General features: G+C 44.8%; 1 protein-coding gene across 5 annotated transcripts; it reads right to left on the reverse strand.

The window, feature by feature from the left end:
- Positions 1–1570: 1570 nt before the first annotated feature.
- On the reverse strand, positions 1571–24703 carry LOC306933612 (putative exonuclease GOR). Of its 5 annotated transcripts, none has more exons than XM_079515928.1 (16): positions 24635–24703; positions 23135–23212; positions 20630–20740; positions 18874–18946; positions 16387–18098; positions 14210–14347; positions 13792–13903; positions 13640–13705; positions 13305–13445; positions 13043–13156; positions 10586–10659; positions 9180–9284; positions 7713–7828; positions 3676–3814; positions 2073–2193; positions 1571–1960 (listed from the first exon to the last, which is right to left on the reverse strand). In XM_079515928.1, the coding sequence occupies exons 2-16, from the start codon at positions 23183–23185 to the stop codon at positions 1869–1871; spliced, it is 3165 nt and encodes a 1054-aa protein (XP_079372054.1). In that variant the 5' UTR covers positions 23186–23212; positions 24635–24703; the 3' UTR covers positions 1571–1868. The 5 variants fall into 5 exon arrangements, with proteins under 5 accessions (XP_079372054.1, XP_079372053.1, XP_079372052.1 ...); XM_079515927.1 differs by having other exon boundaries at positions 24547–24685; XM_079515926.1 differs by having other exon boundaries at positions 24588–24682.
- Between the last annotated feature and the right edge of the window lie 59 nt (positions 24704–24762).

A 24762-nucleotide genomic window follows, 5' to 3' on the forward strand; every position in this document is an offset into this window, starting at 1 on the left:
TTAGCTCTCATCTGGCTGAGAACACACATACACACACACACACTGCACACTGAAGCATTCATGAAAGGTGTGGAGATGAGGTTATTTAGACTGAACATGATGGGAGGATTTTTTTTACAGAAGAAACCAAGATAATGCAATGACAAGTATTGACATGACAAGTGCTTTCATGACAAGTAAAATACTACCCGATACTGTCTATTCGCATCAGAGAGATTTCCAGCAAATCAGATATGATAAATATCTAATTCTCTCATGCTCTAGTGGTCACAACTGCTTTTTATACAATCAAGGTCCCTGTACACATTGATTTGAATGATCCTTATTAGCACTGAATTCAGCAATGAACACACACACACACACACACACACACACACACACACACACACACACACACACACACACACACACACACACACACACACACACACACACACACACACACACACACACACACACACACACACACACACACACACACACACACACACACACACACACACACACACAAAATAAATACGCTAATGATTATTTTCTTGACACGTCTTCTGAATATAATTACCTTATATTTCTATTCTATTAATTTGAACATGTATATATTTATAATCATGAAGAACTTATAGATTTAACATTTGTAGAACATTAAAATATTGGTAGGTTAGGGTACTACTGGCCAATCTGGACTGGAGGGGGACAAAATCCAATCAAGGCATACACAGTGCTGCCTTGATCCCGCCTCTAGCTGCCGCTGATTGGCCAGGCCGTTTTGTGGCCGGGCGTCAAGTCTGCCTGAGAGTTCCCAGATGGGAGCAGGAGGGGGGAACCCAGTGTACTCTCTGCTGCCCCATCTGGCGGAGTCAGGTTAGGGGGGGGGGGGGGGGGGGGGCAATGTCCCCCAATGCCCAATTACTATGAAAAACCTGCCTGTCCATCAGAGAGTCACGCCTCCATATATGGTTGTCAGTCCATCGTGCCTCGTGACACGTCACGCCACCATATATGACTGTCAGTACATCACACCTCGTGACGCACTCCATATGGCCGTCTCCATATATGAAGATCGACACTGACCTCATCAAACCCTGGATAGCCATACATGGAGAAGACTAGATCATCACCTAGATCTGCATATATACCTGAGCCCTCGTCAAACCCTGCACACTCAGACACTGGAGCTGACCTGTTCTGACATTCCATCTGTTGAATTGACCTCAAACAGTGTACACTCAAGACACGCTCCATATATGGCCACTACAGAATCCATTCCATACGTTGATCTGACCCCCCCATTCCAGTGGGCCAGCCCAGCAGTCTGCAGTCACCCATCTGACCCCCCCATTCCAGTGGGCCAGCCCAGCAGTCTGCAGTCACCCATCTGACCCCCCCATTCCAGTGGGCCAGCCCAGCAGTCTGCAGTCACCCATGCAGATGCGTGCACGCTTCTCACTCTCAGGGTGTCTTACTGGTATGATAATGAGGGAGGGGTTAGGGGAGAGGGGCTGATTTTAGTGTCAGTGCGTCATTAAGGTGGTGAATTTTGACTCAAAGGCTTTCAGGAAGAAACCAGAAATACACAGGAAGACTTATTTATTTATTAAGAGTAAACATAAAAAGTACCAAAATTGTGGCTTGTCTTAAAAGAAAAAAATCACACCCGTGTGAACTGAGTGGTGCAGTGACGTCACACACTAACCATAGCAACCGTGCTCATCTGTACGTGGCCCCACGTACAGGTACACACATACACGGGTACAAACAAAGCTGGTTGTTGGAGTGGTTTGCACCACTCAAAAGAAAAGATGTAGCCTTGCATGGCTGTAATTTTGTTCTTTTTTTCCAGTGACTGTCTTCCATTTGTGTGGACAGGCTCAAACTCTTCTGACTCTTCCACCTTCCTTGATCATCCATAACATGAGCTCCATGCATGCAAGAGCGTCTTCTGCAGTGTCATGGCCAGAAGCTGAGAAAGAGAAAATAAACATGAACACGCACAAGAACCAGGTAAACACACCTCAGTCTCAACCTGAAAATAAAATGGAACTCTTCTTGGTGGCTGTTGTCCCAAGACCCACCTCTGTCCTGGACAATCTTCCTGAGGTGGTCTGCAACAAGGGTGTTCAGGGCCAGCTTGTGAGGTGGACCCAGACTGTGAGGGAAGACCACCGAGGTGTCCACAACCACTTCATGGGTCAACTAAAGACAAAGACAAAACCAAGCTCAGGATTGTGTTCCCGGGGGAGATATCTGCACGTTTGCCATAATAACTTGTGTACTGTAATTCAATACTACAGCAGGTTGTTTTTTGAAGTTGAACATCATTTTACAAAGAGGGGTTTTCAAAAACAGTAAAGGATGCAGTAATCCTGGTCTCTAAACTACCTCCCCCTGGCCAGCCGGGGCGCCTGATGGAAGGGAAATGAACTGGTCGGAATAACGTGGTTCCTTCCACGAGCTACGTCCATGCATAGGAAGCATGAGGTCAGTCCGCTGCCCCCCCAGGTTGGCAGAGGAAGTGTAGCGCCCAAGATTACATTAGATATTTGACACTGGGTGGAAAAGAAATGGGTTGCAAAATCGTGGGATAAAAATTTGATTTAAAAAAGAAAAAAAAAGAAAAAGGGGGGTTTCAATAGGACAGAACATTTTCAGAATTTCTGAGACACTGTCATATTATACAAGGTAGGTTATTTCTACTTTGAGGTTATTCTAACATTCAGTGATTTAAGGAATGGAATCTATATTGGTCAATGCTAGCCTAGTGCATCAATGGTAGGGGAGAGCCGCCATGGTTGTAACGCGTCATGGTAAAGCCCAACACACACCGTCTGTGAAGCGGGTGCACAGCGACGCGGCACAGTATTGCCGCGCGTCATAGCCGCACAGCAACACCCACAGGACGCGGCACGCTACCGCACGGCTTCCCACGGATTCCCGGATGGAGGCCCCGCGGCAACGCCTGGAAAATAGAACAGCGGCGTATCGGAGCGTCATGCGAGGCGTGAACGCGCGCCAGCGCGCGTCTGACGCCGCCGGTGTGGGATAGGTTCATTGAAAATAACGGAGGCGGCTGTTTTGACGCGCGGCGTTCACAGATGGTGTGTGTTGGGCTTAACATGCACGTTATCTCTCTTGATTGGTCAACTCAAGTGTTTTCCTTCATCCTAGTGGGAATTACTATCTGTGGTATACAAATATTTTCTTTGATGTTGATTAGCTAAAATGCACATGGATGTGGAATGGCCTTCGCGTTTGAGTAAGGATGTGCGCTGTGATTGGCCAGTGCACTTGTGCAAGGATACGCGGTGATTGGCCAATAGCCACTTTTGAGTGGCAGTCAGGGCAAACGCTCTCGTCAGAACATGATTTACTACTCTCTGCCATCGGGTTGCAACTCGAACGGGGCTGAGTCGGCTAAGCGAACTTCGCAACGTTCGACACAGCAACTCGCGCTCGGTGGCGTCTCTCATGGCTCAAGTTCGCTTGAGATGGCGCCTCTCCGTCACGATCTAAAACTGTACTTTATACTCTACTTCTAGTAGGAGGGGGAGTCCATTCACTGAAACGCGATGGCGATTCCACACTCACTGAAAGAATAGTCAGTATCCATCCATGAATTCACAGCATGATCCCTTGTTGTTGCTTTCATGCATCAATCATAGTTCACATTAAGCTCACCTTTAGGAGACAGAGGTCCATATCTAGGCTGTGGCCAATCAGAATGGTGTCAGCGCGAATTAAGTTCAGCAGAGTCTTCTGGACTTCTTTGATGGAGACGTTGACTTCTTTCACATTCTTCTCACTGATGCCTGAAAACCTAGTAATAAATTAAAACAAAGTCATTCAGGACACTCATTGAAATCACATTTCAAAGGAATGAAATGTGATTTAAACAGGGAGTGGTTAACCAGGCTAGGTTAACTACCCACACGTTTAGCTGTGTGCCTGGTCCAACAGGGAGTGGTTAACCAGGCTAGGGGGCACTACCCACACGTTTAGCTGTGTGCTGGTCCAACAGGGAGTGGTTAACCAGGCTATGGGGCACTACCCACACGTTTAGCTGTGTGCCTGGTCCAACAGGGAGTGGTTAACCAGGCTAGGGGGCACTACCCACACGTTTAGCTGTGTGCCTGGTCCAACAGGGAGTGGTTAACCAGGCTATGGGGCACTACCCACACGTTTAGCTGTGTGCCTGGTCCAACAGGGAGTGGTTAACCAGGCTAGGGGGCACTACCCACACGTTTAGCTGTGTGCCTGGTCCAACAGGGAGTGGTTAACCAGGCTATGGGGCACTACCCACACGTTTAGCTGTGTGCCTGGTCCAACAGGGAGTGGTTAACCAGGCTATGGGGCACTACCCACACGTTTAGCTGTGTGCCTGGTCCAACAGGGAGTGGTTAACCAGGCTATGGGGCACTACCCACACGTTTAGCTGTGTGCCTGGTCCAACAGGGAGTGGTTAACCAGGCTAGGGGGCACTACCCACACGTTTAGCTGTGTGCCTGGTCCTAGGGGGCACTACCCACACGTTTAGCTGTGTGCCTGGTCCAACAGGGAGTGGTTAACCAGGCTAGGGGGCACTACCCACATGTTTAGCTGTGCCTGGTCCTTACAAGCTGTGCCTCGTTGGAAAGGTGACTAAACCATAAAATACCTATTAATATTATTAAAGGGGAGAAATAATGGACCAAAGGTAAGTTTCTGAACTTTGTGAGGAGTTTAGTTTTACTCCATACAGCCTGTAATGACTTTTAAATGCATTGAAGCTCTATAGACCATTTGTTCAGTAACTGGATAATATTAGTATCATAAAATTAAAGAGATCCAATCACAAGAGAGAATTCCGTGTATGAACTCGAGTGGATAATGAAGTGTGTCTGCATTCCATGTTAACACTTTGATTGCTGGAAGATCTCAACAGGCCTATTTGGATGTTGCTGCCATTTAACATTGCACAAAGGCCTTGTTCGGGGGCCCACAGTAAAATGTTCTCTTATAGCGAGAATCACACGCCTACATCAAAAGAAAGCTGAACTTGTCCACTTCAATTAAAAAAATACGTTTTGATTTTACCATGTTCCATTCTGGAGATATTGACCTTTTTGCAACACCTGCATTTGCCTGGAAGTGGTTATCTTGAACAGCGAGCAGAGTTATGGATGGTTTAAAGTCAGAGACATTGACAGGCAGATATAAAATTGAACCCAATAAATATCCTATACATCCTATACACCGAATGAAAGCCCTGAATGTGTACTTTTACGAGGAAAACAGTAAACATTGATCCCATCTACAGTTAGACAGTAATTGGTTATTGAATGCAGCTTGTGCCCACCAGATAACTTCAGAGAAGACATGGACGTGAACTCCTCAATATTCACAAAATAAGGCCTATAGCGACATATAAATACTATATACCGTATGAAACAGAAGACTCTCTGCTTTCATAAGGAAAAAAATTGTACTGTAATAATAAAAAAATCACACCCCTGTGAAGTGAGCAGTGCAACTCTACTTCTCTACTTATTCACTACAGCTCGCTATATACGGACTGAGGCAGAAAGTCATGTAAACCTTTTATTTACAGTTTGGTCTGTAAACTTCTACTGTAATAATAAAAATCACACCCCTGTGAAGTGAGCGTTGCAACTGTTCTGTACTTATTCACTACAGCTCGCTATATACGGACTGAGACAGAAAGTCATGTAAACCTTTTATTTACAGTTTGGTCTGTAAACTTCTACTGTAATAATAAAAATCACACCCCTGTGAAGTGAGCGGTGCAACTGTTCTTTATAGTTGCGCGGTGCAACTGTAGAGAACAGTTGCACCGCTCACTTCACAGGGGTGTGATTTTTATTATTACAGTAGAAGTTTACAGACCAAACTGTAAATAAAAGGTTTACATGACTTTCTGTCTCAGTCCGTATATAGCGAGCTGTAGTGAATAAGTACAGAACAGTTGCAACGCTCACTTCACAGGGGTGTGATTTTTATTATTACAGTAGAAGTTTACAGACCAAACTGTAAATAAAAGGTTTACATGACTTTCTGCCTCAGTCCGTATATAGCGAGCTGTAGTGAATAAGTAGAGAAGTAGAGTTGCACTGCTCACTTCACAGGGGTGTGATTTTTTTATTATTACAGTACAATTTTTTTCCTTATGAAAGCAGAGAGTCTTCTGTTTCATACGGTATATAGTATTTATATGTCGCTATAGGCCTTATTTTGTGAATATTGAGTTCGGGTCCATGTCTTCTCTGCAGTTATATCTGGTGGGCGCAATGTGCATCCACCCAGTATCCAATTTATGACAAACTGTACATGGGATCAATGTTTACTCTTTTCCTCGTAAAAGTACACATTCAGGGCTTTCATTCGATGTATAGGATGTATAGCATATTTATTGTGTTTATTGTTATATCTGCCTGTCAATGTCTGACTATAAACCTTCATAACTATGCTTTCTTTTTGATGATGATTGCCGCCTCGCCTAATCTATCTCACTGCTTTCATTGTTTTGATCGCAGTAACATTGGGGGGGGGTCATGGGCACATTGGGCAGCAAAAGTCTTGATCCGTACGGCTATAAAAAGTCCCATTCCACCGTTCGGTTCAGAACTATAGTATAACGGTGAGACGCGTTGTCATCAGCTGATTTTGTTTTTCAAGCTAGTGTAGGGGAACATGCCTGGGCATGCTAGCCTGGCACGGCCAGACTCATAGCGAGGGTTCACTGATGTTTCCTCCGGGGAAGAATCTTCAGTGAATCCCCGCTATGAGGCTGGCCAAGCCAGGCTATGGGCATGCAGCTTGGGGGCGATGGAGGGGGAAAAAAGCGTCACCCGGCTGTGATGTCGACGAGAAGGAAAAAATGACTTCCACAGATGACAACACCACGGTTTAGGTCGCGGAAAAGTTCGTTATACATTACACCCGGGTCGATTACGTCCCCGACGCGTTCATTGCGGTCTTATCACTACAATTATAATGAATAAAAAAGCGTTACAATCACACGTCTGAGCGATCTCCGATTATGACGGCTCTGCATGGCGATACGTGATCCACCAACGGTAGACTGTCTGTTGTCATGGCGGCCCCTCGATACTGTGGTTCATTTGTTAGTTCGTAGTATTGTAGGCTCAGGGATCGTTTGGTCGCTACAGTATGAAGAAGTAAACATGCATCTGTCCATGTGTGTTGCCGATCTGGTGCAGAATCTGCAGATCATGTGTTAGGCAGCGTAACAGCGTTCCGTATGTTTTTTTCCGAGACATGAGCCCCCATCTCGCAAGGCTCTCCTCCTGCAGGAGAAACAGGAGGGGAGGGGGGAATCGAGTATAAAAGCCAATAGGTGGAGGAAAGCCTGGTGAGGCGAGGTTAGGTGAAATGTGATTATTTTCACACACGGGCTACATCGGCATGGGCGCAGCCATTCTACACTGGTTTATACACGTAAAGCGGTCCGCCCTCCTGTTTTCAGGAGGGGAGGGGTTTTTTTTTTTTTGGTTTTTTTTTCTGATCACGTGAGCGGGACTAAGCAGCAATGATAGGGCGATGGTTCTTCATTGTCCGGGTGGGTAAAAAGATGAATGAAAGTATGCTATAAAAAAGTGATTGAAACGTATTGATACGTGATCCGCACCCGACGTTTGATTAATTGATAACGTATTGATACGCGATCCGCGTTGGGAGTGTTAACAATCATTGACTACCTGGTGTTGTAGTCGATGACGTCATTCGCAGGTCTGACAAAAGTGTCGTAGAGAATCTGCATGCTGGAGTTGACCAATGTTACTCTGGAGAGCTCCACACCACGAGTGGTGTAACACTACATTTGGAACACACACAACACAATGTAGAAAAGCAGGTTATCTAGAACAGGGGTGGGCAACTGGCGGCCCGTGGGCCACATGCGGCCCCCACCTTCACTTAATGCGGCCCTCAGGTTAATGTCAGAATACCGATATAATATTGGTTTCAGCTGTTTACAATTCCACAACACGCAAACATGACCCGCTTTATCTACTTCAGTCTAAATTAGTAGCTCATTGCTCAACACAAGTATAATTAAAGGCATTTGAAATGACATAAAAATGTTAATTTTCAGGATTCCAATTCAAAAATAGCAAAAAATAATTCAATATTTCAATTCGAAATACTGCGACGCGTTTTGAGCTTGTAGATCGGCTATTTTTGCTACGACAGTAATATATGGCTCTAGGCAGTCTAGGGAGTGAGTGTGGAAATATAGTGGCCCTCTCCATCGTCAAAGTTGCCCACCCCTGAGTTAGTGATAATGTGCACATTTCCAAATTGGGTGGTAGATTTATACATTCCACGATATACTATAAATGTGTGAAATCTATCCATCGTATCTTGAGAACTGTATTGGAGAACCGTCTGAACGATTTCCTACATTTTTAGTTTGTTGTAAAAACCCAAAAGTAATAGAAGACATTGAAACATCTTTATTATTTGGAGTTTCAACCATGTACCAATCTGGGAACCCATCGGCAAAAAAAAGAGAAACACCTCGTACCTCAAAATCCGTTCTTGAGAGATTAACCATATAGATTAACCCATCAAATATTGCACTCATTGCAAACAGACCACAAGGGGGCGAGCCCAACTCGTTTGCTATGGCATTTGAAATACTTATATCCATAACACCATGCCCAAAATCTAAAACTAGCCACGAAGTGCACAAACGTAAAGAAATCACACCCATGTGAACTGAGTGGTGTAAGGTCTTATATAGACTGATCAGCTGTGGTCTGACGTAATGTCTGACGTAATGAAATCACACCCGGGTAAACTGGGTGACCGTAGCAACCATGCTCATTTTTTGGTACGAACAGACAGACAGACAGACAGACAGACACGTAAACTAACAAAGCCAGTCGTAGGAGTGGTTTACACCACTCAAAAAACAAACAAACAGAGATGACCCATATGCGGGCATAAAAAGAATACCAGAAATATTGATAAAACAGTCATCAATGTCACAGGCATCAAAACAAGACCACAAGGTCTTTCTTCTGTGCCATCCTTTTGGACCAATGCTGTGCTCGACTGTACCCTGTAGCGTTTGCATTTTATTGTCTAATCATCAATCATTGAACTGGACTCCAAATATAGGCATAAAAAGGGCCAGACATCTCTTGATAATGCAACTTTACCTTCTCACAGTTGAGAGAGTAGACCCCAGGACAGCTCGTATCTATGGTTGGTCTGGGTTGAGTAAACACAAACCCATCCAGGCTCACTCCATCGTGGACATGCAGCTGGGGAATAGTGGTGGAATGTAATAAAGTACTGTATCTCAAGAGACGTTTGAGTATTTAGAGTCCCCCCCCCCCCATACATCTCAAAGGCAAATATTTAAGTGTTACTTTGCAGATTTAGATAAACATAACCAATTAAGCCTCATTTATACATGGCAGGGACTGCCAGGTAATACATTATTTTGCTCTTGTCACAATGTTTTCATTCTGTACGCTTATTTTGAAGGTGAAAAATCACACCCGTGTGAAGTGAGTGGTGCAACTCCGTGACTCCAGACCCACAGGACCACAGCCAGGGAGCCGGCCCGGTTTCCCGATTCCGGCAAGCGGCCCCACGTCCGAAACGGTTGAGAAATGACAGAGTTAGTTACTGTGTGGTGGTCCCTCTACTGTACTCGGCCTCTACTGTACTGTACTGTACTGTACTGTACTGTCACTGTACTGTACTGGCACACCCGAAATCATCACATATACAATTAATATGTGTGTGTGTGGGTTGCGCACAGGTGGTGAAAAACAACCATGCTATTTTCGTGCTCATACCCACCCACCCAGCCAGCCACCCAGCCACACACGCATAGCTCCGTAAGGGAGTGGTTGCAGTTGCACCACTCAAAATGTCACGTGCCATGAATCAGAAGTACTAAAAGCAGGCTATGTAAAGTCTCCTTTTAATTCCCCCTGAAATATACATTTTTTAACGTTAGTTATCACCCGTGACTAAAGCTTGTTTTGATTCAAAACAGAATCTGGGAAAAAAACCCAGAGATAAGTATTTTGTCTTGTTTACCTGATTGACTAGCAACCAAGAGGCAGGGACAAATTAGCCATTGGGCCAGCGGGGCCGTGGCCCAGGGGCCCTTGGCTCTCAGGGGCCCTTGGCTCTCAGGGGCCCTTGGCTCTCAGGGGCCCTTCGGGGAAATTGGACCGTGAGGTACTAGGTTTGACGCCCTGAAAATGGCTCCTGTGACCCTCCATTGGCTGTTGATTTTGTTAAATTTAGGTTAAAAAGATGATAAAAACACGGAAAAACACGAAAATGTCGCACGCACGCGTGCTATGGGGGCCCTGCAAATATTACCGGCCCAGGGGCCCTCGTGGGGGTTAATCCGTCCCTGCCAAGAGGCATTCATAATTTTGCATAAGAGCACGATCTAACTTTACCATTAATTGACGGGTATACTCGTGAATGGCAGTGAACTGGTGGATTTGAATTGGCAGTCAGTGTTAAAAAGTAGAGGTCTTGCTCACGTGTCACAGCGCGTTTTGAGCTTGTAGTAACTCTTCCGGTTCTCATTTACCTTGAAGACTTGGCATCCTGGTGAACCCATCACCGCCTCACAGCAGCTGTACCGGGTTTCCACCCCACCTGGGACTGGTGACAGTATGAAGACCAAAACTTAAAGAACCCTCTTTTACAGATGACCCAGACACCCATTTTACCCATGACCCAGGCTTAAGAAATCCTCTTTTTAAAATTGACCTAGGAATAAACTAGAAACACTGTATGCCTCCAAGTGGACATTTGGGCCACATGTCATGACAATTAAATTGTCATGACATGTGGCCCAAATGTCCACATGTTTTAATATATTTTAAAGATTGAGTGCCGTGATTTTTTGTATTTTCAAGCGTTTATGAGGCGACATTACTTCATAAGATCCCTTGGTGTGATTGGTTGTGATGTGCAATGATGTCTTCCCTTTGTATTTAGGGTTTCTTCCTGGAGGCTGAAACCTTGACAGTCAAACATGCCAATGAAAAAAAAAAAAAAAAGACAGTGACATCACAATATTATCCCTTCCCCTAAATCATACAACTGTGGGTGTGGCTTCAGTTCAGGTGGATCACCACCCACCAGGCATACTTAATGAACTGGTGGGCATGTCCACATAAAGACATTTTAACAAATACTGTACACTTTATGGAGAAAAAAAAATCTTCCTCCTAATGTGAATTATAATAACTGATGATCATGTTTTAGGGTGAAAAAAAAAAATCACGGCACTCCATCTTTAAAGGGATAGTTCAGATTTTTTGAACTTAAGTTGTATGAAATACTTGCCATTAATATAGTGGTTGCAACTGTATTAATTGATTGCCCGAGTCCTGTGGTGGGAGTTCTGCTCTGGTTTTGGTGAAATATCAAGTAGTTCCGGTCATTTTGTGGGGGGCACTGGGGGCCACGCAGTAAAAGTAAATTAATCCACAAAACTAACGTCATTTGTATTGTTGACCTATTTCTAAAATATTAGTGCAACTTCCGTTCTTTTTTTACCCCTCTATCACACAGAACTATGTTTTTTGTGTCCATATCACTACGCCCAAAAAATAGTTCCATGTGATAGAGGGGTCAAAGTTGAACGAAAGTCGCGCTAATATTTTAGAAATAGGTCAACAATACAAATTACGTTCGTTTTGTGGATTCATTTACTTTTACTGCGTGGCCCCAGTGCCCCCCACAAAATGACCGGAACTACTTAATATTGACCAAAACCAGAGCAGAACTCCCACCACAGGACTCGGGCAATCAATTAATACAGTTGCAACCACTATATTAATGGAAAGTATTTCATACAACTTAAGTTCAAAAAATCTGAACTATCCCTTTAAGGCATTCCTGAGAGATGATGTTCAAAGGTGTAATATGCTTAAATGTTTTATAAGATCATCATATCATCCACGATGGTACGTTTTGGAAACCTCAGGTTTTCATGTTGCACTACAATCTCATTAAACCCAACCTAATCAAAGTCGCCACAGTAAACGCTCCATATAACTCTATGTAAACACCAACGTTAATGTTCACTGCATACACGTATGCTTTGTATTGTAGGCTACACTCCATCACGCAGCGCGCCTCATTGTTATATGTCCCCAAAATAACCCATCTGTAAGCTGTCGACACACCATGAGTTGATGGTTTGCAGCGCCGAAATATGGCTGCAGCTGTGTAGCTCAATTTGTTGTCACCTTCCCCTGTAACTGCAATGAGTGTCTGCACAACCAAGTATTTCACCCACCTTACTTGTAATGTGATGTGACAAATAAACCTGATTCTGATTCTTTTGGACACCATCCCTAACGCACATTACACGCGCCATGTACTGTATCTGGGTTTGAGAGGCAATGATTGATGTAAACGTACAGTACCCTACTATAGATTATAGCCAAGTTGGCAGTTGTTAGAATATTGTAGCTCCGTTTAGGGGTGTTGCACAACAGTGAATGATCAAAAAGCTGCACTTTGCGAACAGGGACAATATTGGACATAACTGCGTCACTTCAGAGGAAACTAAGGGATCGGCTACTTCAGAGATGTACGCACGCCTGGACTCCATTCGAATGTGGAAATGGAATGTTAATAGCCAACGCGCCGCGGCCATCTAGTGGCGTTTTCTTTTCTCTCCTTCACTCTGGCTTTTTGGGCCTAAGATTAAGGTAATGTTTTGGGCCAGGCTTTCATTTTCAGGCCCATTGAGAACTCTAGCCTCAAGCCACGGCTGTCACAGGCGGAGGCATAAACAATTTTACACGTAACCCAGACAAACATTTGTTTATCAAGTGAGCCATTAACATATCCCCTGCCAGGTATTCATTATTTCGCCCCTGCTAAGATCTTTTTTATTAAGAGCTTATACCTTTGCAACAACTATATTAATGGCAAGTATTTCCTACAGCTTTAAGGCAAAAAATATGAACCAACCCTGCGACATGCTTTAATATTGCAATACAGTACTTCAGTTGAATCCACTGACCTCTCTGCTCAACTCCTTTCCCATAGTGGTAATTACATTCTTTCATGCGGGTGTGTCTGCCCGTCTGGCCCACAGAATACGTAGCCCCACACCGACTGCAGATCTTCTCAGAGGCTTTTTCCAACAAACAAATTAAACAGGTGGTGGACATACTTAGGCAATGTGAGGACTTCTTATAAACACAATACATGCCAATTTGGTCCAATACCAGTTTGAATGGATGGCATTATTAATCAGAGTACATTGTCAGTCAAGTACTTACAGTCTGTGGTGACCCTCTTGTCTCCACCCAAGAGAACAGCGGCGTATCGTTTTCTTGTGTTCCGAAATGGATAGCCCTGCTCAATCCTTGTCTGCTCTGTCAGAAGATACTCCTTCAACCCGTCGTACAGCATGGCATTACCTTTGACAGTAAAGAGATACTTGATTACCTTTCACCGTAAAGGGACAGTAAAGATAAGTCCTACAGTGAGAGTGACCAGCCTTTCTAAAGTTAGCTGGAATTGAAGAATGCTTGAGCGAATTATCATGCTCACACTGAAGCCTTTCTAAAGTTAGCTGGAATTTAAGAATACTTGTGCGAATTATCATTCTCACCCTGAAGCATTTTGGTCTTCAGTGGTATACGGCCTCTGGAATTTTGGACACCGACTCCCTTGCCACCTGAACATCAAAGTCAACACGGTAAATAAAGAATTAAAATCATCCCCCCCCCCCCCCACCTCCCGATTCCCTTTCTTCCATCTCACCTTTGGCAGCAGTAACATTTCTTTGAGTCCTCAGTTTCTTGATGACATTCATTACATCACTCTTATATTTGACTGCGTTGATGCTTGGCTTATAGACATTCTTCTCCTGTGCCTACAAGCATTCAAAAAGCACTGAAAAAACATCTGCAGTCTCCCAATCTACCAGTGAGATTCAAAGGAATTGTGGCTGTGGTACTCAAAAAAACCTGCCCGTTTTCTTTTACAAATGAAACCCTAAGCCCTACACGTTAGCTCATCTACAAGCTTTTATGTTGTAAACATGCATGTTTAAATTGTGATAATATCAAACATAAAAATCTGACAGTCTAACAGTTTCCATTTAATCAGACCAGAAGCAGTGGGGGTTATCAAACGCAGACACATGCACAGCAAATACAACCCCGTGTGTGGTACTGACCATTTCTAAAGCATCTTCCTTGGAAGCGGTTTGAAGCAGCACTTCCCCTTTCTTTGTTTTGCGCTTAGTGGGCGGGGGTTCATCGTGGGGCACATCATCATCAGCATGACTCTTTATTTTGCGTTTGTTGTGCAGGGGCTACAGATTAAGATTACAGATTAAGTACTTTTAGCATATATTTGGCAAATATACCATGTATGTCCTCCTTCTCTCCTCTATCCCCAGACGAGGTCCTGAAACTAGTCACATCCACTAGACCTACCACCTGTCCTCTCGACCCCGCCCCGTCTCCAATCTTCCAGACCATCGCACCTGACCTGCTCTCCTTCATCACCTCCATTATCAACACCTCATTAACCTCAGGCTGTGTCCCATCTGCCTTCAAGTCAGCCAGGGTATCACCACTCCTCAAAACACCAACTCTTGACCCCTCAGATGTCAAGAACTACAGACCGGTATCACTCCTTTCCTTTCTTTCCAAAACCCTTGAACGTGTTGTCTCTAACCAGCTTTCTCTCCATCTCTCACAGAACAACCTGCTGGATCCCAACCAGTCAGGATTCAAGAAGGCACACTCCACGGAAACTGCACTCCTCGCAGTCACAGAAGCACTACATGCTGCCCAGGCTGCTTCCCACTCTGCAGTCCTGATTCTCCTAGACCTATCGGCGGCATTTGACACAGTGAACCACCAGCTGCTCCTAGACACCCTAGCTGATCTAGGCATCGGCGGGACGGCGCTGAAGTGGTTCTCCTCCTACCTCTCTGACCGGACTTACCAGGTTTCTTGGAAAGGTTTGCTATCATTCCCCCGCACCCTCCAAACTGGGGTCCCACAGGGATCTGTACTTGGTCCCCTCCTCTTCTCACTGTACACTAAATCCCTCGGCACCATCATCTCTGCTCACAACATATCCTATCACTGCTATGCCGATGACACACAACTGTTTCTATCCTTCCCCCCCTCTGCCACCCAGGTAGAAGAACGCATCACTGCATGCCTGGCTGACATCTCACAGTGGATGTCTTCCAACCACCTCAAGCTGAACCCAGACAAGACTGAGCTTCTGTTCTTCCCAGCTAAGTCCTGCCCTATGCGGGAGCTAACTATCTCCGTAGACAACGCCCTGGTAAAGTCTGTCCCGACAGCCAGGAACCTTGGTGTTGTCCTGGACAGTCAGCTCTCGTTCAAAACACACATCACAGCTGTCACTAGATCCTGTAGGTTTACACTCTACAACATACGACGAATTAGACCGTTCCTCACCCAGGAGTCAGCCCAGCTCCTAATCCAGACAACAGTCTTGTCAAAACTTGACTATTGTAACTCCCTCCTTACTGGCCTACCGGCATGTGCACTTAAGCCCCTCCAACTGATCCAAAATGCCGCAGCCCGCTTGGTCTTCAACCAGCCAAAATTCTCACACGTCACCCCCCTTCTCCGCTCCCTCCATTGGCTCCCGGTCGCTGCCCGCACAGAATACAAAACTCTGATGCTGGCATTCAAAGCAACCAAAGGCATGGCCCCCCCATATCTCACAAGTATGATCGTACCCTACAAACCCTCCCGCGCACTCAGATCAGCCAACGCAGGGAAGCTGGAGGTACCTTCACTAAAAACGCCGGGACAACGCTCCACACGTCCCAAACTCTTCTCCCTTCTGGCTCCAAAACTATGGAATGCACTTCCCATCACAGTCAGAACTGCAGCCTCACTCCCAATCTTCCGCCGTAGTCTGAAAACCCACCTCTTCAGACTCCACCATGGCCCGTAGCACTTGCCCTAGCCTAGCCCCTTAGATAGCACATTATGTAGACTTAGATAGTATTTTAAACAGACTTATAGCTTGTTACGTAGACAGCTCTAGAATTGCACTTTATGTAGTCATAGCACTTTATAGTACACATGTATAATATATTATATAGTATAGTATGTATAGTTTACATAGATACTCCACTGTTACGTTCTTAGTCTACGCATGATTCATGATAACTACTTTTTTATATATGTGATGTATGCCATGCTTTTGTTATTGCTTAATGTAAGTCGCTCTGGATTAAGAGCGTCTGCTAAATGCCTAAATTGTAAATTGTAAATTGTAAATCAGTCTATGCATTTTATGAAGAGGTCAATTATCAAGCCTAAGATAGCTTTGCTAGTGCCATTTATTGCTTACCTGAGCAGGGATACAAATAGGACCAGAGGGAGTGGTTTGGCGTCTATGTATTGATGTGGTGACACAAGCCAATGCGTTTAATTTAGCTTTCAATGCAGAAGTGGGAGGTGCAGGAGCATTGGATTTAGCTTTAACTGTAGTAGTGGGAGGTGCAGGAGCATTGGATTTAGCTTTAACTGTAGTAGTGGGAGGTGCAGGAGGATTGGCTTTAGCTTCAACTGCAGTAGTGGGAGGTGTAAGAGCATTTGGAGCTTTATGATGCGTGTCAGGCATAGGGTCATGACCAGGTGCATGGGGAGGATGCACAGGGGCGTGGTGAGGACCATATGGAGGATGCACAAGGGCGTGGTGAGGACCATATGGAGGATGCACCGGGCCATGGACAGGAGCATGGGGAGGAGGATGCACAGGAGCACGAGGAGAAGGATGCACAGGGGCATGACCAGGTACATGGACAGGAGCATGGGGAGGAGGATGCACAGGGGCATGGTGAGGAGCATGGGGAGAAGGATGCACAGGGGCATGGTGAGGAGCATGGAGAGAAGGATGCACAGGGGCATGGGGAGGAGCATGGGGAGGAGGATGCACAGGGGCATGGTGAGGAGCACGAGGAGAAGGATGCACAGGGGCATGACCAGGTACATGGTGAGGAGCATGCACAGGGGCATGGTGAGGAGCATGGGGAGGAGGATGCACAGGGGCATGGGGAGGAGGATGCACAGGGGCATGGGGAGGAGCATGGGGAGAAGGATGCACAGGGGCATGACCAGGTACATGGACAGGAGCATGGGGAGGAGGATGCACAGGGGCATGACCAGGTACATGGACAGGAGCATGGGGAGGATGCACAGGGGCATGGTGAGGAGCATGGGGAGAAGGATGCACAGGGTCATGACCAGGTACATGGACAGGAGCATGGGGAGGAGGATGCACAGGGGCATGGTGAGGAGCATGGGGAGGATGCACAGGGGCATGGTGAGGAGCATGGGGAGGATGCACAGGGGCATGGTGAGGAGCATGGGGAAAAGGATGCACAGGGTCATGACCAGGTACATGGACAGGAGCATGGAGAGGATGCACAGGGGCATGGTGAGGAGCATGGGGAGAAGGATGCACAGGGTCATGACCAGGTACATGGACAGGAGCATGGAGAGGATGCACAGGGGCATGACCAGGTACATGGACAGGAGCATGGGGAGGAGGATGCACAGGGGCATGGTGAGGAACATATGGCGGATGCACCAGGCCATGGACAGGCGCATTGGGGAGAGGATGCACAAGGGCATGGGGGGGGTGCACAGGGTCATGACCAGGTACATGGACAGGAGCATGTGGAGGAGGCACAGGGGCATGCCCAGGTACATGGACAGGAGCATGTGGAAGAGGCACAGGGGCATGACCAGGTACATGGACAGGAGCATGGAGAGGAGGCACAGGGGCATGACCAGGTACATGGACAGGAGCATGGAGAGGATGCACAGGGGCATGGTGAGGAACATATGGCGGATGCACCAGGCCATGGACAGGAGCATGGGGGGGAGGATGCACAGGGGCATGGGGGGGATATTGCATAGGAGCGTGGTGGAATGGCATGCTAAACAAATATGGGGAGATGGCAGAGGGGACTGAAGTCATAATGGATTGACTGGGCAGAGGGTAGTTTCCTTGTGCGTAGTGCAAGATGTGATGGACTTGGATCACAGGTGGATAGCCTGTGAAATAAAAAATATTAAATTAGCAACTAGCTCTTCTCCAAGAAAGTATTGTCATATGCAAAATAATGACTAAGTCTGCACACTGTTTTGAAAGCTCCCCAAAAACGTTATTTACCAAGGCGGGGTAAAAAACACAACGTTTCGGCCTCTGTGGCCATCGTTGTGTTTTTGGGGAGCTTTCAAAACGGGACTTATTCTTCCTTTTGCAGTCTGTTCTTTTTTGTTCGAGCACCCGTTGAATTAACCCGGGATGTGCGTGCACCTCCTGAACACTTTAGTATTGTCATATGCAACAGTAAAACCTACACCATACAATGAAATTGGATTCTCAATGTTTCGATTGAGCAGTAGGGATGGAAATCTCCAATTAAATTTTGGCTGTTCTGTTAAGATTATGCAGCTACCTCAACAATCATTTCTACACTGCAAATTTCAGTGTTATTTGACAAAGATAACGGGTCCATTTACGGGTCCTGACACGTCAAGTTAAATTAACACTCAGGACCACCGCCAAATTGCACAGCAAAATCCTGCTATATTGAGGCGCTACCAAGTAATACATACAGGTATTTACTATCACGTTGCTGTAACTCCTGGGTGTCAGAGGACTGAGTCTGTGTCGACACAGCACTTATGGCTCTGCTCTGGATACAAGATGGTCCTGCTAGTTGATGAGCCACCAAGTAATACATACAGGTATTTACTATTTACTTGGGTGTGCTGTATAGGTTTTATAACACCTTGTCACATTGTACAGTATATCGATGCTTACCACTTTGCATTGAGACCTGCTGCTCCTGGGTGTCAGAGGACACAGTTTGCGTGGCCACAACATCTGTTGGCACCTGAAACATATATTTACAGGTAAACAGAGGGGTGGCAGAGGATGTCACACATGAGGCTTGTCCTGTGGAGCTCGCTGAGTGAGTGTGTGGTTAGGGTTCTCTACCTGGGGGTCGTGACCCCTCAGGGAAGGGGTCACCAATTTTTTTGGGGGGGGGGCCCAGATTATTACCAAAAAAAAGCAGCAACTGAATGGTTGGAAAATGGAAATTAAGAGTTTACATAGTACATGCATAAACTTTCCTTGATTATATCTATTTCAGTATGTATTTATGATGCCGCCTTTTCTCTATTATGGTTATTGAGGGTGGGGAGGGGGCAGGGGGTGCAAGACATGGCCAAAGCATTTCCAGGGTCCCCAGCCAAAAATGTTGAGAACCCCTGGTTTAAGACATACTCCCAATACAATACCTCCCTTGTCAATGGAAGGGGAATTTAAGAAGTACCGGTATTCCTGAATTTGAAGCATTTAGAAATAGGTGGGTCCCATCTTCATTATGCCTACATAAACACCAACATTAAATATTAACGAACACCAACACAATAACACTACTTTTATTAGTCCTGACAAATAGTTAACCACCTAAACCCTATAGCTATACTTTGTTGACCAATGTCTATGCCGAACATAGCCCATCTACAAGCTCACGTGTTTCATTGTGCTTCTCTCAGCCATTTAAGACTCAGTGGTCAGGTTGTGTTGTGGACAGTATGGAATTCAGTACAAGACAAACACTTGCACACTGCTGACTCCATTTGGGCGAACACATTGATTTATTGTACCCTAAAGAGCACAATAAATATTTGTATTGTGCAAGTGCAGCAGTGTGCAAGTGTTTTTTTTGCTCAGTCAGCACCTTCCCAATCTAGGGTTTGGATGTGCACGTTTCTCTTCTTGATCCGTTGCGTCACCGCATGCCACATGACATGAATGATACAGAAGTGAATTGTGACACCTTAGGTCTCCATTTAAAAAAAAAGGCAGTTAAAAAAAAGAAAAAAGCACTCCACAGACATAATAGCAAAAATAGAGCCTGCCTAGTGTAATCTAGCCATTTAATCCTAAATAGTAGGTAACCAGTAGCCTAGGCCCTAGTGAAAGAACTATGTAAGGGATAATATCTGGCTAGGTGGTCATTGTCGGGAGATAATTCACCGACAGGGAGTTTAACCACCGAGGCGAATTATCCCGCTTATTACATGGCTAACTAACATAAATTAATACATTGACCCAAAACACAACAAAAAAAGTATTCCATAAGTTTGCGCTGGCTGCGTCTGCCCAGCTGCAGGGCTGCAGCACTGTCAGAAAACAAGGAAGTGAGTTGATCAAATAGAATCCATTTTCGGGTCCTGCTTCGTCTATTTCTCGCTCAAATGTTTTCAAAAACATTTTTAAGAGCAATGTTTAGCTGTAAATTACATTGTGTGTCACTAGTGTGTGTGTTTACATGGCTGTTATGTTGGAAACGGCAGTAAATCAAGCGGGGCGCAGCCGCGCAGCTGGTGGTGCTCAGAGGGTTTGATTAGGCAGCGGTCATTATACAGCGGAGCAGTCATTATCGACACATAATTCACCGCTGAATTAAGCGATTGACCAATCAGAATCAAGCATTCAACCAAGCCATGTAATAATGTAGGATATCAGTGAGTAGGCATAGTGAAAAGGTACTAGTGCTACTTACTGCAGTTACTGGGTCACTGTCCGACATGTCAGAAGAATCTGGTTCTGCTTCGTCTGAACTTGATCCAATGATGATCACATCTGGATCAATGAAATGCTTTCTTCTGCCATTCTACATGCAGTGAAACAAAGCAAAAGGGTCTGTTAATGTTTAACCCATTTTGGGCGGGAACCCCTTTTGGTGTTAGCATTATATTATGCTTTAGCTATTGAAAAAATAGCAGATCTACAAGCTCATAGCGTGCCACCGAGTGGCGCGCTACGAGTATGTAGGTCTGCTATTTTTGAAAAATCGAAGAACGACTGATATAGAAACATAGCTTTTTCAGAAAACTGTCAGGATGTAGAAGACATTTTTAGAATCTGATCTCAGGTCAGAATGCGTTAATTACATCATATGGCAGTCAAGTCTATGGACTTTTAATGTTTGTTTAGAGCACTTTTAACACAAATCGAATGCCAGCCAAGTCCATTAACACTAGCATGTCTGAAAGGTTTTGACCGTTTGAGATTTTGAAGTTGATCATCTTTGCCCATGAAGCTTTCAGAAGGTTCCCCTTCCATGACCACCATCATCCATCACCAGTCTATCATCTCAGACATTTTTTACATCTGAAACATTTTCTAAATATGAATTTAAGCACATGCTACTTGGAGCCAAATCATATGCTTTCAGAATTTCATCTTTTGTGATTTTAAAATGTACAATCCATATGCACTCATACGCCTTCATATACAATTTCAAAATCCCTAGGTTACGAGTCTGAGATTACAACCCAGCCCTATCTTATTGTTATCATAATTTCTGACATAACTTCAGAATATAATTGACAGATAAATTAGTAAGTAATATGAAACAAAAAAATCACACCCGTGTGAACTGAGTGGTGTAAGGTCTTATATAGCCTGATCAGCTGTGGTCTGACGTAATGTCTGACATAATGAAATCAAACCAGTGTGAACTGAGTGACCATAGCAACCATGCTCATTTTTTGCGAACAGACAGACAGACAGACACGTAAACTAACAAAGCCAGTCGTAGGAGTGGTTTACACCACTCAAAAATAATGTTGACAGGTAATGTAATTGTTCCAGATACAATACAAATAAAAAAAAGGTATATAAATGCAATAAATAAATAAAACAACAGTGACAGATGGTAACAGACAAACAAAACAAAAACAGGACACTCTTGCTCTCAAACTCTCCCAACAAGTTGGTGTGCCCTCTTAGAGGGGTATTATCAACTGAATTACATTTTCACTTAATTTTTATTTGCAGTTAAACAAAAAACATAAAATGACAGTTACAGCGTAAGGGAATTAAGATTTTTTAAATGAAAAAACAAAACACTGTTCCTTTCCAATTTTGATTATGTATCTATTGTGTAGGAGGGGTTAGCATGCATGTATTGAAATAGTCAAACGGTTAATAAAAAGTATTTTAATCGGAACGGTAGGCCTTTTCTCTGTTTTTATGCTTTAAAACTATGTGACCCCATCGGTTCGTACGTGTATTGCACTGTTATACATTGAGAAAATGGCCACCGATCGGATTAAAATGATTGGTATTGAACAATACTGAAGATACGGGTTACTTATACCCGCCAGAACATAAATTGTAACATCCCTGGCCATGATGTAAGCACTTCATATTTGAAATGAATGTTTATGTAGATGTACGGGTTGTAATGGAGAAAGTGCAAACACCAGGTTGAAGTTCATGCATGACTTGTCTTGCTATGACAGTCATGTTTCAGCGCTGGCAGACACTGGGCTACCAGACACTGGCAGACTGACCACCAGCTGAGACCATTTTACTGTATGTAGCCTTGTCTGTCAGGCTAGAGCCATCTAATAGAAGAGTTGCGATGTTGACGGGTCAGAAAACAGCCCGGTCACGTGGTTCATGTACTCGTGCGAGCCCATAGACTCCAAGGCCCCAGTGAGGCTCTCCAACGTTGAAGCACTTGGCCCTAGTGGTAAGATGTGGGACTGCAGGCGGACCCGTGGAGTTATGACAAGGAAACCCTGTGCAGCTGGGGTTTAACATTGAGCACGCGTTTGCACTTCTGCATTTTGGACACCACATTTTGGCGTCCAAATTAAAAAAAATGCGGAAGTAGACGGTTCTTCCGGGTACTTCAAAACGCCAATGAGCAACTTCCACTGAAATGAATAGCGAGGGGCGGGGCTATCGCTCCGGTTCAGTCTATCCTTTTAATACGCTATGATAGACTCCAATGCATTCCGTAAACTTCCGGTTGTCCCCATTTGAAGCCTTCAAATAGGGACAAACCAATAGAACGTGACGTCATGTTGTAGTTCGGTGGTCACCCAACCACCGAAAATCCAGACTATGAATAGGCCTTTACTCTCTGTGTTTTTACTCACCACCGCTCAACGTTATTTCAGCTCCGGTGGTCACTTCACCACCGGAGCGGTGGTCACCTCACCACCGAAAATCCAGACTATGAATAAGCCTCGAGTCAGGCCAACTCACTAACCTTGTTCCTGACATCCGTGACGTCCACACTCCGTTTTTCTTTCTTCACCATTCTAATGAATTAAGGCACTGCTTAGCACTGTGGGCAAAACACAAATTAGTGTATAGTTCTCAAGCAGTAAAAAAAAAAGTGTCAAATAGTACATTGAGACAGTAATCATTGTGTTTGTTCAGGGGTCTCCATGCCTTTATATGCTAATTTCAGGATAGACAATATTATTCATACAGGGTAGCCTAGGATAAACAAGTGAAATGTGAAGTAATGACAACATTTGAACACCAATATATTTTTACAGGATTTTTGGACATGGTGGACATTTTATGCTAAAGATGGCCATTGCTCTTTTTAGCCAGTGAAATTCAAAAGGGATACTTTGCTCAAAGATATTTCAGAATTTCACCGAGGTACAAATCATTGTGGTAGAGAAGCTATAATAGTAGCCCCAGTATGTTCCCTCAGCAGTCAGCACTACGCTTAGCCCCATATGTGCCCTCTCCCTACGCTCATTCTGTAGCTCCGAGATGAGGTCACAGAAAGAGCCCCTCCCACCCCGTTCAGAGACGGCGCATGTTTCCACAATTCCCCATTGCTTACCCTTTTCTAAACAATTAACCAAAACCTTGAAGTGACGTTCCGGGTTTACACTAATTCAACGTCAACAACGGAAAAGAAAATCCAACTTTAAACGGTTACACGAGCGTTACAGCGGTTGTTTAGCATGTTTTTCAAGATAGTTGAAAAGCTTTAGCGCCTCCCCGGCGCCTCCCCTGGTCGAAAATGTCAAACTGACTTCAGTTCACTCGACATGCCCGCGCACACGCACCAATCCCTTGATAAACATGGAAGCGGCTGACTAAACCAACCGCTGTAACGCTCGTAACCGTTTAAAGTTGGATTTTCTTTTCCGTTGTTGACGTTGAATTAGTGTAAACCCGGAACGTCACTTCAAGGTTTTGGTTAATTGTTTAGAAAAGGGTAAGCAATGGGGAATTGTGGAAACATGCGCCGTCTCTGAACGGGGTGGGAGGGACTCTTTCTGTGACCTCATCTCGGAGCTACAGAATGAGCGTAGGGAGAGGGCACATATGGGGCTACACTACGCTCATTCTGTCGGATCTACAGAATGAGCATAGGGAGAGGGCACATATGGGGCTACTATAATAGTAGGCTAGGCTATAAGATAATTAAGCTTTTTGGAATGTAGTGTTTTTACACAAGATATGTATTATGAGTGTGGGGACACAAATGCCACCGGATACTAGGAATGAACCCACATCATTTTAATCTGATGTTGGTTTAGATTACATTGAGACCTACCAGAATAGAGCTGGAGACACCGATACAAAACAAACACAGAAAGCACCCATTATCAGAAGCTTTAACCTTTAAATAAAAACGTATAGCCTACCCACATTTAAATGTCATTCAACCTGTACACAGCACAAGCTTTTACCTACAGAAAACGAACAAAGGTAAATGAATGATAGACGTCCTTATTACTTGTTTGTCTAAACCGTCCTCTATTACACTGGCACCAACTCAGTCAGCGACCACGCTAATGAAACAGGTGTGCCTAATATAGCTATTAGCTACTTTGCATAATTGCAAAAAACCTGGTGGGCTCAACA

Source organism: Electrona antarctica (assembly GCF_951216825.1).
Source record: "Electrona antarctica genome assembly, chromosome: 12".
NCBI lineage: Eukaryota > Metazoa > Chordata > Actinopteri > Myctophiformes > Myctophidae > Electrona > Electrona antarctica.

Excerpts from the sequence above, each read along its gene's own strand:
- LOC306933612 (XM_079515928.1), bottom strand. The coding sequence starts at position 23,185 with ATGGTGAAGAAAGAAAAACGGAGTGTGGACGTCACGGATGTCAGGAAC. Across the intron at positions 18,099-18,873 it reads GCAGGTCTCAATGCAAAGTG|GCTATCCACCTGTGATCCAA; the intron begins GTAAGCATCGAT and ends TTTATTTCACAG. Across the intron at positions 13,904-14,209 it reads AGGAAGATGCTTTAGAAATG|GCACAGGAGAAGAATGTCTA; the intron begins GTCAGTACCACA and ends GAATGCTTGTAG.